At 35.0% G+C, this 14,843-nt stretch overlaps 1 protein-coding gene across 1 annotated transcript in view; it reads right to left on the bottom strand.

Annotated features, from left to right (window-relative positions):
- The window catches only part of LOC145671237 (testis-specific serine/threonine-protein kinase 3-like), a 137,114-nt gene extending 125,421 nt beyond the window's left edge, over positions 1–11,693 (bottom strand). Inside the window, exon 1 of the mRNA XM_081740137.1 lies at positions 10,947–11,693. Within this exon, the coding sequence (XP_081596263.1) occupies positions 10,947–11,371 (425 nt within the window). The 5' untranslated portion in view covers positions 11,372–11,693. The remainder of the gene's footprint in view (positions 1–10,946) is intronic.
- Between the last annotated feature and the right edge of the window lie 3,150 nt (positions 11,694–14,843).

Below are 14,843 nucleotides of genomic sequence, written 5' to 3'. Positions count from 1 at the left end.
TTCGTTTGAGCAAAACGAAATACATAAATACTGTAGAAATGCATCATGTTGCTGTCATATGTAAGATAGACGCTGTAATAATTATGTTGCTGGTTGGTTTGATTGTGTACATGCTACCGATTGTAGAAAGTAAATGCTACTATAAAATTTTAAATCCTGTCAAAATTTATGAGCAAATCGATAGAGCTCAGATTAGGTTTTTTAGTAACAGAAAATTGCTAAGAAATTTAGTAAAATATGTAGATGTAAAAAAACAATAAGATACTTGTAACTGAGTCTTCAAAATTTAATGTGTCAATAGGTCACTCCTAATCAGCTCCTCGATGTAGATTTAACAACCGCGAGAGAAAAAATAACTGTAAATCTAGTATTTAAAAGAAACGTTTTAGAGTAAGTTCAATTAGAATTAAAAATAAGAAAATTAACGTTCTGGAAAATAGCTCTAACGCTCAGAATTATTGCATATGGAAAGGAAAAATGCTCTAGATCATAATGTAAATTCCTTTGGAAAACAAAAAGAAAATCATTCAACAGATCTTCAATTAATGTACGCTAACTGAAATATTCAAAAGAAATAGCAGTAATATATGTTACTGCTAATACTAGATATTTTCGAAAGAAACCCAAATATTAGTAATAGTAACAATTTGCTAGTAATTTAAAAGGTTTCACTAAACAATAAAACATAGAAAATTTCGAAATGTAAGAATGTCATTGTCAGGTCTCAGACAAAGACCAATAGTTATAAGCACACAGTAAAAAGACTTAATAGAATTAACTTGCAAAAAATAAACAGCAGATTTGAGATCAAATTAAAGGAAAAATAAATTCCAGAAAACTTGTCAATTTTTAGAATAAATATAGTAAAAGTTTCAATAATTTTTGAAAACATTTTTTCTTTTTATGTCCTGGAAAATGAAATAAACGAAACATGTCATAATAATTATTTCGAACGGGGAAGAGAAATCAAAATATTAAATTGAAATAAGAAGCATGTGTATTTTGAAACTTTTAAATACTTGCGATTTCAAATTTTTACAAATTGTGTAGTTCTAAAACAATCATGAACAGGAATCGGATGCATGTATTCCTTGTGTAAACCGGTTTGCTATTTCTGTTTGCGAAGGTTATTTTGTCATAAGAAAATTTCTGAAAAAAAAAAATAGAATTGATAGACCCACTTACAGAAATATCTTATGGTGTACGTACATCCTGTAGATAGACTGAAAATTTGGAGACCAATTAAAGAAACGATAAAAATTTGGCTAGATTTAGTAGTTAAACATTGTAATGAAAATTACCATGAACTTCTGAAAGAACATTGTAAAATTACATAGTTAGAAAGTTGTGCCACTGAAGTTAAAACTGATAGTCAACGAAATTAGAATTAATCTTTCAAACAATTGTAATTATTTAATCAATGCAAACAAATTAGCAAAGATAATTGACAAAAGCTTAGAACGTGACTCATTTGTTATTATTTGTAAGAAAAGAATTTTCCTCAAATTAATAAATAATTATAATATATTTGTTGTTTTCATGTTAAATGATAGTTTATAAGTATTTCTTTTCAATTATTCTCTTGTGTCGTTTTACACGTGCACTAAATAACCAAATAATCATATAATACTAGATATTTATAAAAATGCATATTTTACTTATTGAATGTTCCCTTATATATATTTGTGATTTATTATTTGTAATTAAAAAGTGTATAAGAATTTTGGTGTCTGAAGTCATTTTGGTATGTTTAACATTTTGAAAGCACATTAGAATTATGAAATTATCATTACCAGTCTCAAGAAAAGTCTATCTCTTTTTGTCTTGTCCACACTATTAACCATCGAACAAATGGATCAGTTTTAAGGCAATCAGACATTGTTTTAAATTTCTCACAGAATAAACTTAATGTGCTGTCACTCAGAAATGATTCATTTAATAATTTACCGCAGTAAAACAATGTGACAAAAGAGGAACGCATTGCCACTAATCACTGAAATCAATATTAAATACGGCTACAAAACAAACTCTCTCTCATTTGAACAGCCTATATGTATTAAAGTTTCTTCAGTACCCTTCTTCAGAACAAAGTAATTACACTTGACATTATTTTGGTACTTTTTGCACTCTCAAATGTGTTGACATTTCTTTTTAACTTGAATCACTTGTCTTGAAATAGGTATATATTATCGTATCAATGAAATTTAGTAACGTTGCCTTATTTGATGTTCTTGCTTTTACACAATATGCTTTGCATTTAAGAGAGATGGGAATACTAGATTATAGTTTCAAATAGATTTTCGGATTTAGAAGTTTCGGAGTGTTTTAGTGTTGAGGATGCTTGGGTTGAAATTAGGGATAGCATTAAAATTTCAGCAAAAGAAAAATCAGAGCTCATGGAAATAGATAGGAACAAACAAAAAAAACAATGGTTCGACTAAGAATGCACTAAACTAGCAGAGAAAAGAAAAGAAAACAGGCAAAACTGCGTTAGCTACAAAATCCGAATGATATAACTACACAAATTTTCCTTCACATCAGGTAGGAAATTTCTAAAACCTTTAGAACAAAGAAACACGATTTTTTGACAGCAAAAATTAGTGAACTTGAAGATGGTACTAAACACGAAAACATTCGGTGCATTATAAGGGCATCAACGATTTAAGAAAAACTGTCATCCTCGCAATTATATCTTAGTATGTATAGGATATAACCACGCGAATAACTATGTTTCATATTTATATTCGTCCCCCTCTCTCTCTTTCTTGACTTTTCTCTATCCTGTCTTTGCATCTTTCACTTCTCCCCTCCCCTCTCTCTCACACACACACGCACTTAATGTGAGTGTGCGTGTTCCAAAGTTAAAACGGAGCAAGAGCCCGATATACCTGGTCTGGAAAATCTAGTTAACTGGAACTTCGGCTTCGTGATTTTCTTGCTCTGGGGATGACATCTCCAGTCCTGGTCATCTCTAACAGAAATACTGTTAAAACGCAAGAGAATAAGTGAAATTTCTTTTTTATCTTCTGGGTTACCTAGTCTCAGTCGAATTACCGGGTTACTACGGGTTTGAATCCTCGACCCAGTGGTGGTCTATAACCTAACCAATATCATCCGACTGACACGATGATCCGTTTCAGCTCTAGCGTGTTCATTCTATCTGTGCAAATTACGTTATATCCGCAAGATAGGAAATCGATGCCGGATGCTCAGAACAGATAAATCTTCGGAAAAGACTAGAAAATGGTAACCTCTTTGGTTATTTGAAAACAAAGTTTTATTTATACTAGTTCGACACAAAATTAGTTTCCATCCTATAATTCAATGTGTTTTATTCTCGTTGAAATTTGAAACATGCTATATCTATGAGGAACATAAACTTTTCCTTTCAAACATTTGTAACTTTTTATTGTGATACCTTTCGGATTTTTAATACAGGGTATTTGCGATAGAAATTTAGCAGTAAAATAGCACTCATTCAATTTTCTCTTTCTTTGTTGCTTTTTGTTTTCGTTTTTCTTTCCAGTTTGCATTAGTACTCTGAAATTGAGAATATAACCAACTGGATTTATTAGAATACATTTTGGATCAGTACGTCCAATGAACACTACCGAATTTGCAATCGAACCACGCGAAAACAAAGCATGTGTGTTAAACTTTTGACATTATCCTAGATGTGTCTCGGAGATCTACAGTTCTTCTGGAAATTGAGTATGCTATCCTTTATGAAAATGACTTAATGAATGTTTAAAGCATCCTCTATATATTCGAATAGTTCTGAAAAATATGTAAAAACAAACGTTATTTCTATATTACTGTTGGATTTCTGCAAACGGAACTTTACAATGTTAGGTTCTTTTCTTACTACGTTTGAATTCCACATTTTTATATGTTCTTCCTGTTCGTTTAATTCTTCTCTCCTCTTCTCTCAGTCTCTGTCTGTCTGTCTCTCTCTCTCTCTCTCTCTCTCTCTCTCTGCCTCATTTCTGTATCTCTGAATCTCCATTGGTTTCAATTTTTCATTGTATGTGTTTCAGTTTCTCCCTACATCAACTTATGAATCTTGTTTCCTCTCGGTTTTGTTATTTCATTTTATCGAAACTAATACATGTGTAGTTTGAAATTACAATTGCGCTCATGTTGTTAGCTAGTTTTAGAATGGGAGAGAAGAAAGGAGGAGAGAGAGGGGGTCTCGTTACCTGACACGATTATGGGATAAGAAGGTGTATATTGGGTGGCCTAACTGCACGGTGTTAGCTGTCGCAATTTTTTGATGCGGATTGTACATAAATTCTTAATTGATTTTAGAAAGGCGTATGACTCAGAGCATAGTACAACATACATAATTTGGAATACTAAAAAGTTACGTACTCTGCGTACTTAGAGTAATTAAGGTGTGTTTAAATGAATCCCATAGTAAAGTCCGAGTAGAAAAGTTCTTGTATTCACGTCGACGCATGTCGAGAATGGCCTGAAACAAGGAAATGCGCTTCGCCATTATTATTCAATTTATTCTGGAGTATGTTTAAAGGAAACTGAAATACAGTAACCAGAACATATAGCTGAATGATATTCTCCAGGTTATGCTGTATGCTGATTATGTAAATATAATAGTGGATGATGGGAGAACAATAGAGAGAAATTAAGAGATCTTATTAAAAGTTTACAAATACATAAATTTAGAAGTAATTGCAGAGAAAATTAAATACATAGAAGATCGCTGTGACTGTAATACTGCAAATTATGGGTGTATGAAAATATCAAATAATACTTTCAACAAAGCGGATACTTTCAAATATCTAGAATCAATATTAACAGACCAAACCATATCCATGAAGATATTGAATGTCGACTGAAAGCAGGGTATTTGTGTTATTATTCATTTCAACATATTTTGTAGTCAAAATATATATTTAGTAACACGACTATTACGCTGGTTGTAATGCATAGTTGTGAAACATGGTCACTTACTCTGAGTAAAGTACTCAGACTGAAAATATTTGAGGATAAAATGTTGAGATGAATATTGGGACCCAAGACAAAAGGAAATGGAAAATTCAATTTTTTTCAGGTCGTATTACCGTGTGATAATTGCAAATTTGGGAGAAAAAAATTAGTGAAAAAGAAATATAATATGTGCCCTACGCATGTGCCCTGAAGTTTGCCAAATTTGGAAAAGTTCACATTTAAATGTCCATTTAGCATTTGTACAATAGCCTCTTCTCAAATGTAATCGCTCAAGCAGGGTATTTGTTCTCAAGTTCTTATATATTACATCCACAAAAAATAATGTTTAGACCTTCTCTAAATCCATCATCAAATTTCGGTCGCGCATTGCCTTCAAAATTAATGAAATTTTGAAAGAAAATTTACAAATGAAAGTAGAACATAGTTCAAGGTAATATATGTATGTATGTATGTATGTATGTATGTATGTATCTATCTATCTATCTATCTATATCTATATCTATCTATCTATCTATCTATCTATCTATATACTATCTACTTAACGTGTCTTCGTTTTCTTTATTGAATGTAAGTTTAAATGTTTAAAAACAAATTAGTTTAGACCATTAGTAATATTTATAAACAGAATCAGAAGTCCAAAACACTTATGTTGAATAATTTAACATCTCCGTTTTCACTCATTCTTAAGGCACTTTGAAATGTGATTTATGGGTGGGTGGAGCGTCGTGGTCATTGACAAGAGTGAGTTACAACGAGCGCCTAAACTTCATAATAAGGAACTGCATAGTTTATAACATTTATGAAACATTGTTAGGGTAATCAAGTCCAGGAGGCTCAGGTGGGCAGGTCTCGTAGTCAGAATGGAAGAAATTAGGATCGCTTTCAAAGTTTTAACTGGAAATCAAATTGGAAAACGAACATTGAATAGAATCCTAAGTAATAGGCGATTGGATCACGATTGGAGTCCCCGCCAGTACAGCGGCCAGATGTGTTTCTGTTATTCCAAAATAGATGAACTGGTCCCACAAAGTAATACTATATACGAATACATAATGTATTTAAATCGTATTTAGGGAAAAGCATTGGTAAATCTTCCGCATTTAAGACAGAAAAAAGAAAATGCCATTACTAAATAGAAAGTACAATTGACATACGTCGCTTACGGAACGCCGCAAATACTAGAATCGCTGTACAATCACTTCGATCAACGCGACTAACGACCACTGGCACTTACCAGTTGCGAAGGTTAGGTTAGGTTAGGCTATTTATTATTAGCAATGACAAATTATAATAATAGAAACATAGCAGTAATAGTATAATAATGGTAATTACTACTATATCACTAATATAGGAAAAACCACTGTTGCCTAGAATATAGTAATTATTATGTATAAACAATTCTGATCCAGTGCAGTCACAGCCTAAATCCTTGACCGACTGTTGGTCAATACAGTATTTTATATCTTGCTGCATAATAGGTTATCATCTGATCGACTCAAGACCAAATCATCCTACGACAGGTTATTCATAACTGACGGTATATGGGTATTTCAATAAATATTGACAAAAACTAGTATCATTACTTCGATATTTCCATATTGTCAATAAGTGGCAATAATGTTAATGTTAGCAGTTCTTTTTCTTTTCTTTTTTTTTTCTTTTTCACTTTGACGAATATATTTAGGCCTAGTCATTTTGCTCTGGATTTCAGTACTTTTTATTGCATCTTGAGAAGAAGAAACTTTTAGTAGTGTATTGATTTTTAGAAGCAATAGATTATATTCAGTAATTTGATTTAACAACCTATTTAAAGCAAGATTTTTTTCATTGATTGGTTGGTTGATTAGAGTTTAGCATTCCTATCTGCAGTGGGGATATATGAGACGCGGATCTACAGCTTAACGTGGAATTCGAACTACATATTATCCCATTTAAAACAGAACTCGGGTTTCCCGCGCCAAAGATGCGTACGTTAAACATATAGCCACGAGGGAGCTCCAAGTTGTTTTTCAAGTTTAATTAACTTTCTTATGTGTAATCATTTTAAATTAACAATCCTTAAATGTGATAATCGTTCACATTTATTGTTTTAAATCTCAAAATGTGTTACAATATTAATTAAACTTTTTAATGCAAACTTTTTTAAATATATCAAACCTCTATTTAGTGCAGTAAAAACCACAATTTAAGGGGGAAATCCCCAAGCAATTCGTTAGATAGGGTTATGCTAAGGTATGTTGTAAAATGATATGAACGATCAAAATATCTAACATTACTTTACTAAACGCACGTCACGGATGGGATACATGATATGTAAAGATGCATAAGGAAGATATGTAAACAGACTATGGGTAGCTCACTCATTGCCAAGGCTGGGCAAAGCAAAAAGACAACCAAACCAACACATACTGACTGTTGCAAAATGATACGAACGCAATACAAAAAAAGTTTTAATAGTCAATAAATAAGCCACTGCGTAATACCAATTTGAACAATCGATCAAACATGTTGTCTATCAGTGTTTGCAATAGAGTCCCATAAATTTGATTCCATGCAGCGACGATGGTATTCTGCATCTCACGAACATTGTTGCACTGGGTACCTTTTGGCGTACACCGAGCGACACAATATTCCCCATAGTTTTTCCATCGGGTTTATATCCAGGGAATTTGGAAAGCTAGTCAAGAATAATCGTGTCTTTCTCCCGAAATCAATTCCTGGTGGTAATAGCAACGTAGATACTAGCATTGTACAGTACTGTTGTAAGGTCAACTCGGGACTAGCAATTCACGCTGAAAACCGTAACAGATTGTCTTCAAATACTGTTTGGTACGTGGTTCATGTCATGTGAAATGTGGGGAATAAGAGGTTTGTTGTACCGTAATTACCGAAGTCCCCCACCCACCCCCACACACACCATTATCGACTGTCCTCTTTGCTGTCGCTTGGAGAACACCTGTTCCTCCTTTCGCAGATCGTACCAGTAATATCGCCAGCCATCGGATCATCTTTTTTTTTTTTTTTCGTTGAAGATGACGCGACGCTAGTTCTGCTTCCAGATCACATGTGTTTCGGCCCAAATCACCCATTGCTGCACCGTGAGTCATGATTGTTGCTTGCGTTTCTTCTATCGAAGATAGTTGCAGCGTTTCACAGCTCTTGATATGGTAGGTCCATGAACACGAATATTAGGGTCTCGCACCAACTGTGTAAGGGATGATTCACTATTACTTTCAAGTAAGGGACCATATGGTTGTCGCGCAAATCAGATGCAGACATACGCCATCTGATTAAACATGAAAAGATATGGAGAACACAGAAATTTAAGGTGCTAAGGGCCATAGGGAGCGAAGCGAGGAAAGAGGAAACATTGAATGTCAGCAAAATTGAAGAATGTCAGGAATAACGGGAAAAGTTAATTTCGTGCAAACAGGGAAAGAAAGTCAACCAAAAGAAAGAAGCTAAACATAACAAGGGCATCAAGGACGAAGAAAGATCATAATCAGGGTTGCCATCCGGACTGCAGTGTTGCCAGCGCTGCATAACATTGATATGGAAGATATAGCACAGTATAGCAATTCATGCACAAGGAAAAATATTAGTAACACAAAATACAATTGAAAAGACTCTGTACACGTGCGTAAAAAGGTTTAACGTAGTCGTGAGTGAATATTACACCCGCGTGAATACAAATGGAGGAAAATAGAGAACAGTACGCACCATTTGTAGTTTAATTGCAGTTGACGTGAAGATCAGGAATGAATGCGTGGTCAACACACAAACATTTCTCGCAGTGAGCACAGCGATGAAAGCAAGCTGGTCACACGCGTCTCTGCAGCATTCCTCTGTGAGTCCTTTTTCAAAGCAATATGCGGAAGGTGTTTCAAACTGTCCAGGGTGTTCATTGGAGTAGCCACATTTGAAAAAACCAAAGCGTATCATCTTTTGGAAACGCCTAGAGGAAAACTGGTAACGAACAAATGACTGAAGGCGGAGAAAGCCTTCACCACCAACCATGCAAACCACCATGGGTTCATCCAGCCCAGGGACCTTCAGGTCAAAACCTGCCTTCGGGCAGAACACCGATCATCATCATCATCATGGAACGATGCTCCCAAACACTTTCGTTTCTGTGTTATCATGTGTACCCCCTTCATTTTCATGTCTATATTTGTCCTCCCTCATGTACATTATTTACTCACGACTATCGTTAAACCTTTTTACGCACGTGTACAGAGTCTTTTCAATTATCTTTTGTGTTACTAATATTTGTCTTTGTGCATGAATTGCTATACTGTGCTATACCTTCCATATCAATGTTATGCAGCGCTGGTAACACTGCGGTCCGGATTGCAACCCTGATTATGATCTTTCTTCGTCCTTGATGCTCTTGTTATGTTTCTGGTTGACTTTCTTTCCCTGTTTGCAAGAAATTAACTTTTCCGTCATTCCTAACTTTCTTCAACTTTGCCGACATTCAATGTTTCCTCTTTCCTCGCTCCGCTCCCTATGGCCCTTAGCACCTTAAATTTCTGTGTTCTCCATATCTTTTCATGCTTAATCAGATGGCGTATGTCTGCATCTGATTTGCGTGACAACCATATGGTCCCTTACTTGTTAGCTTTTTCAAAACCTGTCTTTCCTATTGTGGCGTTAGTTTACGCGGCCTTCCTAATGATTTATTTACTCCATATCGCATCCCAATTTTACGAAAACTTTTCACGACACAGGCAGTCCGCCCAATTCGAGTACAATTTCATTAACAGACGTCACTATTTACTCCTTTTCGCACCAGACAACTCTTACTCGCCACCTCACACAGACGTCCTCGCCGTCCCACTCGCACTTTACCTTACACATCTACTACTCATTTGCTATACATCTCGCCTTCTCGTCGAGAAACCTCTGTGTTTAGTAGCAGTGACCAAGCTGTGTACGCTATACATGTTTGTGTTCGTATCATTCTCTAACACTTCTCCTGGGCTTCATCTTTTTTTTTCTTTTTTTTTTAATTTTCGTTTCATTCTGCCATCTTACGTGTCTATTTTTACAGCACCTGTTTTCGTGCACCATAAATACAATACTGTGTCATTCACTCTCCCTTCCATTTTCCGTTTCCTTTCCGTTCACATCATATAACGATATTTTGTATCGTTCATATCATTTTGCAACGCACCTTATGCCTAAATGAACTTAAAATTTGTGTAAAGTAAAATTTGCATCATGTATGTTAATGCTTCCTCAAGTAAAATTTCTATCGGGGTTGAATGACTTCTAAAATTGCTAGCAGATGGCTCGTCAATAGAAGTTTAATAGACGAAATAGTTGGCATAACAGAAAAAGTAATCTTATGATCGGTGATTCAATTCAGTGGCGTACGCAAAAAGGGTTTCTGGTTTTTAACCCCGTTGAACAACATATTATGAAAAAATAATCGTTTACCATATTAAGATAAGCAAAAATCCTGAAACGATATGAACTTGGGAGCTTGAACCCCTTCCACATAATGACGACAGGGAACAAGGAGACAGGCGCCCTTGATGATGTCATCCACCTCCCCTCCGAATGCCCCCAAACTTGTTATATTGTAGCGAATTTTGATATATCAATTATTTTCGGTATACAAAAAGTAGCTGCCCTCTAAAAAGGTCTCATGGAAGAAATTTAGTCACAAAGTCCGCCGCTTTCCCCCTTAAGAAATTAAAGTTAATGTCGCCATTCCTCCCCACCTTGAGAAAATTTCTGAGTACGCTGCTGATTTAATTGTTAGCACTCGACAAGCAGAGGATCCAGGCACAAGTAGCTTCGCTCAATTTGCGAACATCACTACATAAAAGTAACCATCTTCAATAGGTTTTCTGGATGGCACGAGCCTCTATTTAGCGCAAAAGGTACAGTCGTGGGACTTAAATAAAATTGTGCTACGCTAGCATCTGAATACCTAATGTCAATTTCTTAAAGCTGTGTTGTGCACTTACTTGAAAAAGAGCTTCACTCTGTGTTCCGGAAGTGCTCCTCTATTGCGAATGTAATCCAATAAATCTCCTTTCTCACAAATGTCCATAAAGATGTAAACATGATCATCAAATTCAAAAACATCGTACACACGTACTATATGGGGATGTCGAATCATTTTCACAATGCTAATTTCACGTGGAAGAAATTTAGTCACAAAGTCCTTAGAAGCTTTTTTCTTATCAATAGCTTTACACGCAACCTTTTTGGTCACTCCTTCTTCGTTTGTTCTATAGGCTACTCGCACTTTGCAGTAGGAGCCCTCTCCAATAAATCTTCCCAATCTGTAGCCTTTATTGCACAAGAAGCTCGAAATGCTACTCGCACTGTCACTGAATGACCCTTGTAGTTTGGACACGCTCAATGATGATCCAGATGCAAAGGGCATGATGAAATTGACCTCAACGGATGAACGTAAAATTTACTTAAATATGGAATTTCGAACGCATATTCTTTTCAGTTTTGTCTTTGAGTGCCCAACATTTTTTTAAGTAGTGGTTGCTCAGCAATAATGGATATAAGATTATTTAAACATGTCTTTGCATTGTAATTATAAAGCAACAATTTTGATTTTGTCTCTTTACTCGTTAGGAACACTATATGAATTACTTTCTGACCAAGCAAATAATTAATATTCTAAATTATTTCTTAAATTATTAACACTTTACTAAATGCTGATAACAACTAGCAACAAGGACCCCAATGCCCATTATGACTATTAACAACAATGTTTGAAGTGTCATAGCAAATGGAAATTCTTCAAGGTACAACGATGGGCAATATCTGTCTTAGTTATAATGTGTACAATAGGCAAGAAAATTAAACAAGTGTTTTTTGAATCATTGATTAGTAATTAGAAGTTTGCATAAACATTATTTTTTAAAAAAAATCTTTTTTTTCTACTTTTACAATCAAATACAGATTGCTCAAGAAAAAGAATTTCAAGTGGATGAAACGTCCAGTTACAAACAAACAAAAAATATGCTGCAAGAAATAAGAACACTGTGTATTCGAAATAAGACTGGAAATCTTATGTAATGTCTTATTGAAAGTAGATGTCCAAAGCAAACAATGTCAGTTTAATATTAACTTCTAATATTGTAAGTTATTAGTGCCATGTCAGAGGTGCAGAAAGGACTGTACTTCGTAACACCGAATTTGAGTCAACTATAAGTTTCCTGCCTAACTTTGAAATACAAATTGGGAATAATAATAATTCTATTATCGAAATTCAAAACAGCTTAAAATATTACAAGAGTTTTCTTATAATGACTGTGAAGGTTTTTCGATTGGTCATGAAGACAGAAACATGGAACAACTTTTGTATTGTGTAGCTAACCTAAAAAAGTACTTTTAATAGAGTCAGAACAGTTTATGAAACATCTCGTTTCTCAACAACTCTTTTGAGATAAAGTTTAAAAAGCTGTATCGTATCGCAGTATGTGTCACAAGATCATAAAATTGCGATGCAAACGAAATATATTATCTCAAAATGCGATACAATTGTGACCATAATTTATTACCTAAGTGAGCTACGTTTGATAAAAGAAAAACAAAATTTATATCATTGTCTTTCCTTCAAGACAATATGGTTCATTTTTTATGTTACATATACTAGTAAACGTTAAATGATAAATATGCCCCCGCTCGAAAGTCCAATCACTCTTCTTCAGTGTATTTTAGATTCTCAAGAATACAAACGAACTTACTATAGCCTTTAAACAATATTACTAGAGACTGGTCATATAATTGATGACAAAAATACCTTGTGTACTTTGATATTATGTTGCACCTGGAACATAATGTTTGAATAATTGAGATTTCGAGATGCAAGATCAAGAAACGAAAACATGATCACTAGCAAAAACACGAGACTTTAGCAGTATCCTCTTTCGTACCCTTCTATATTTTCATACTTGTTTCAAGCTCTGGTAAGGAAAAAATGAAATGAAATCTTTGAGTTTTACGTCTCACACTTCCTACGAGTTCTACGTCTGCCGTCTAGGCTAAAAGAGACGGTGATGATGAGAAATGAATGAAATGGTAGAATGAAGAAAGTGGGAGGAAACGGGAGAACCCCGAGAAAACCCACGCACACGGCAGATGTCCATCACGGCATTTGTCTACTTGGCGGGAACTGGGATCAAACCAGGGACCCCCCACACACCAGAGGTGAACGCTCTACCACTGAGCCTCCGCGGCCCTAAGCTTTGATAATGAGTTTATAAATTACGCACCTAATTTAACATAGCATTGGCCCAAAAATACTGTTTGCTAAGCCCTCTTGGTTTCCATTGAATATGGAGGGAGGAAGTAGTATTTGGTTTTGAAATATTTTACAAGCAAGAAAATTATTTCTATCTGAGAATGGTTTGGCTACAATGTCAATTAGATACTAACATTTATGTGAAATTAATGTATTGTTCCTATCACAAAAATGAAGGTTGGCTCAATAGACTGCATAATTCCAGTTCTCCGTTTCATGATGGCATTACGGTAAACATTTCCTTTCGTTCATTGCGTTTAAACCTTTTAAAGTAATCACAGAGACATAATATTTGGGCTAAGACTCGCCTATTGTTTGATGGAGGGATATCATTAATAGCTTGTAAATGATTTTCATTGATAAATATCTCGCCACCACAAAATTCAAATTCCAAATATTTAATTCTAGTTCGAAAAAGACTAGAATTTTTCGGGGACACAGTAACACCTCATTGTCTTTGCCTCTCTAATACCTGCTCAAGAATTTCCTTATGTCTTTCTGTCACCTGCGTAGACTAGGAAATCATCATAATATATATCAAAATATTCCCTCAAACTCATTTTGCATCAAACTACTTAACATAAATCCAGTATTGATAAACTCCATTCGGAAGCATTTATGTCTGAGTAATCTACGTGTAGTTGCAAAAGTAGTATAGACTTTGGTATCATCCGTAAGTCGACACTGATTAAAAACCGAATTTATATCAAATTTGCATAAGATTTTATGTTTTATTAAGTTAGCAATACATGTGTCCACCCGTGCTCGTGGGTTTTCTTGGAGTTCTCCCGTTTCCTCCCACTTTCTTCATTCCATCATTTCACTAATTTCTCATTATCACCGTCTCCTTTAGCCTAACATACATAAACGTGGGACGTAAAACTTAAAGATTTAATTTCATTTTACATGTATCCACCTGCGAACTCTGAAAAGCATTAATATTTACTCTCTTGTTAATATCTTACTATCTTGTTCCAGTATGCTTGGGGAGTATACACAAGCAACTGAGCCCATTCCAGACCTCTAGCCTTATGCTCTTCTGTTAGAATAGTTCTTGCGAGACGTGCATAGTTAATTCCAACAGACTTGAATCGTTGTCTAATTGTTTCGGCGAACATCCATATTCTACTGCTTCATCCCTCAAAATGAATCGATGACGCATGGGCTGATTTCGCACTTCGATAATAAGATCTGCATTCTGTTGCACAAACGTTGCTCACGGCCGGCCACTTCAACGTTTTAAATTTCCCCAATTCTTCGTGCTCTGCGTAACGATTCAGCAGCTAACGAATTGTTTGAGGATCGCAACTAAGATCTCGATCAATGTGCGACAATGCTTTACCATTTGCTGCGTGACCAATAATTTCGCCTCGCTGAGCAGCACTGTTCTGAGCCTCGATTTCTTGACATGTTCTTGAATGCCTTGCTATAAGTATGCCACAGAACGTTTCTGTACAATAAGCCTGACGGGAATGTTTTCCTCAAGGTTAGGCCTATGTGTTTATATTGCACGAAATAAATAAATAATAAATAGCATGAAATAAATATATTTTATTTTGTTGTCTTTATGGCATGTGCGTATGCTATTAAGTTT

The sequence above is a fragment of the Thermobia domestica genome, chromosome 15, assembly GCF_964235325.1.
Source record: "Thermobia domestica chromosome 15, izTheDome1.hap1.1, whole genome shotgun sequence".
NCBI classification, from domain to species: domain Eukaryota; kingdom Metazoa; phylum Arthropoda; class Insecta; order Zygentoma; family Lepismatidae; genus Thermobia; species Thermobia domestica.
The sequence above is the reverse complement of the archived record's forward strand: the minus strand, read 5'-3'. Positions and strand labels throughout refer to the sequence as shown.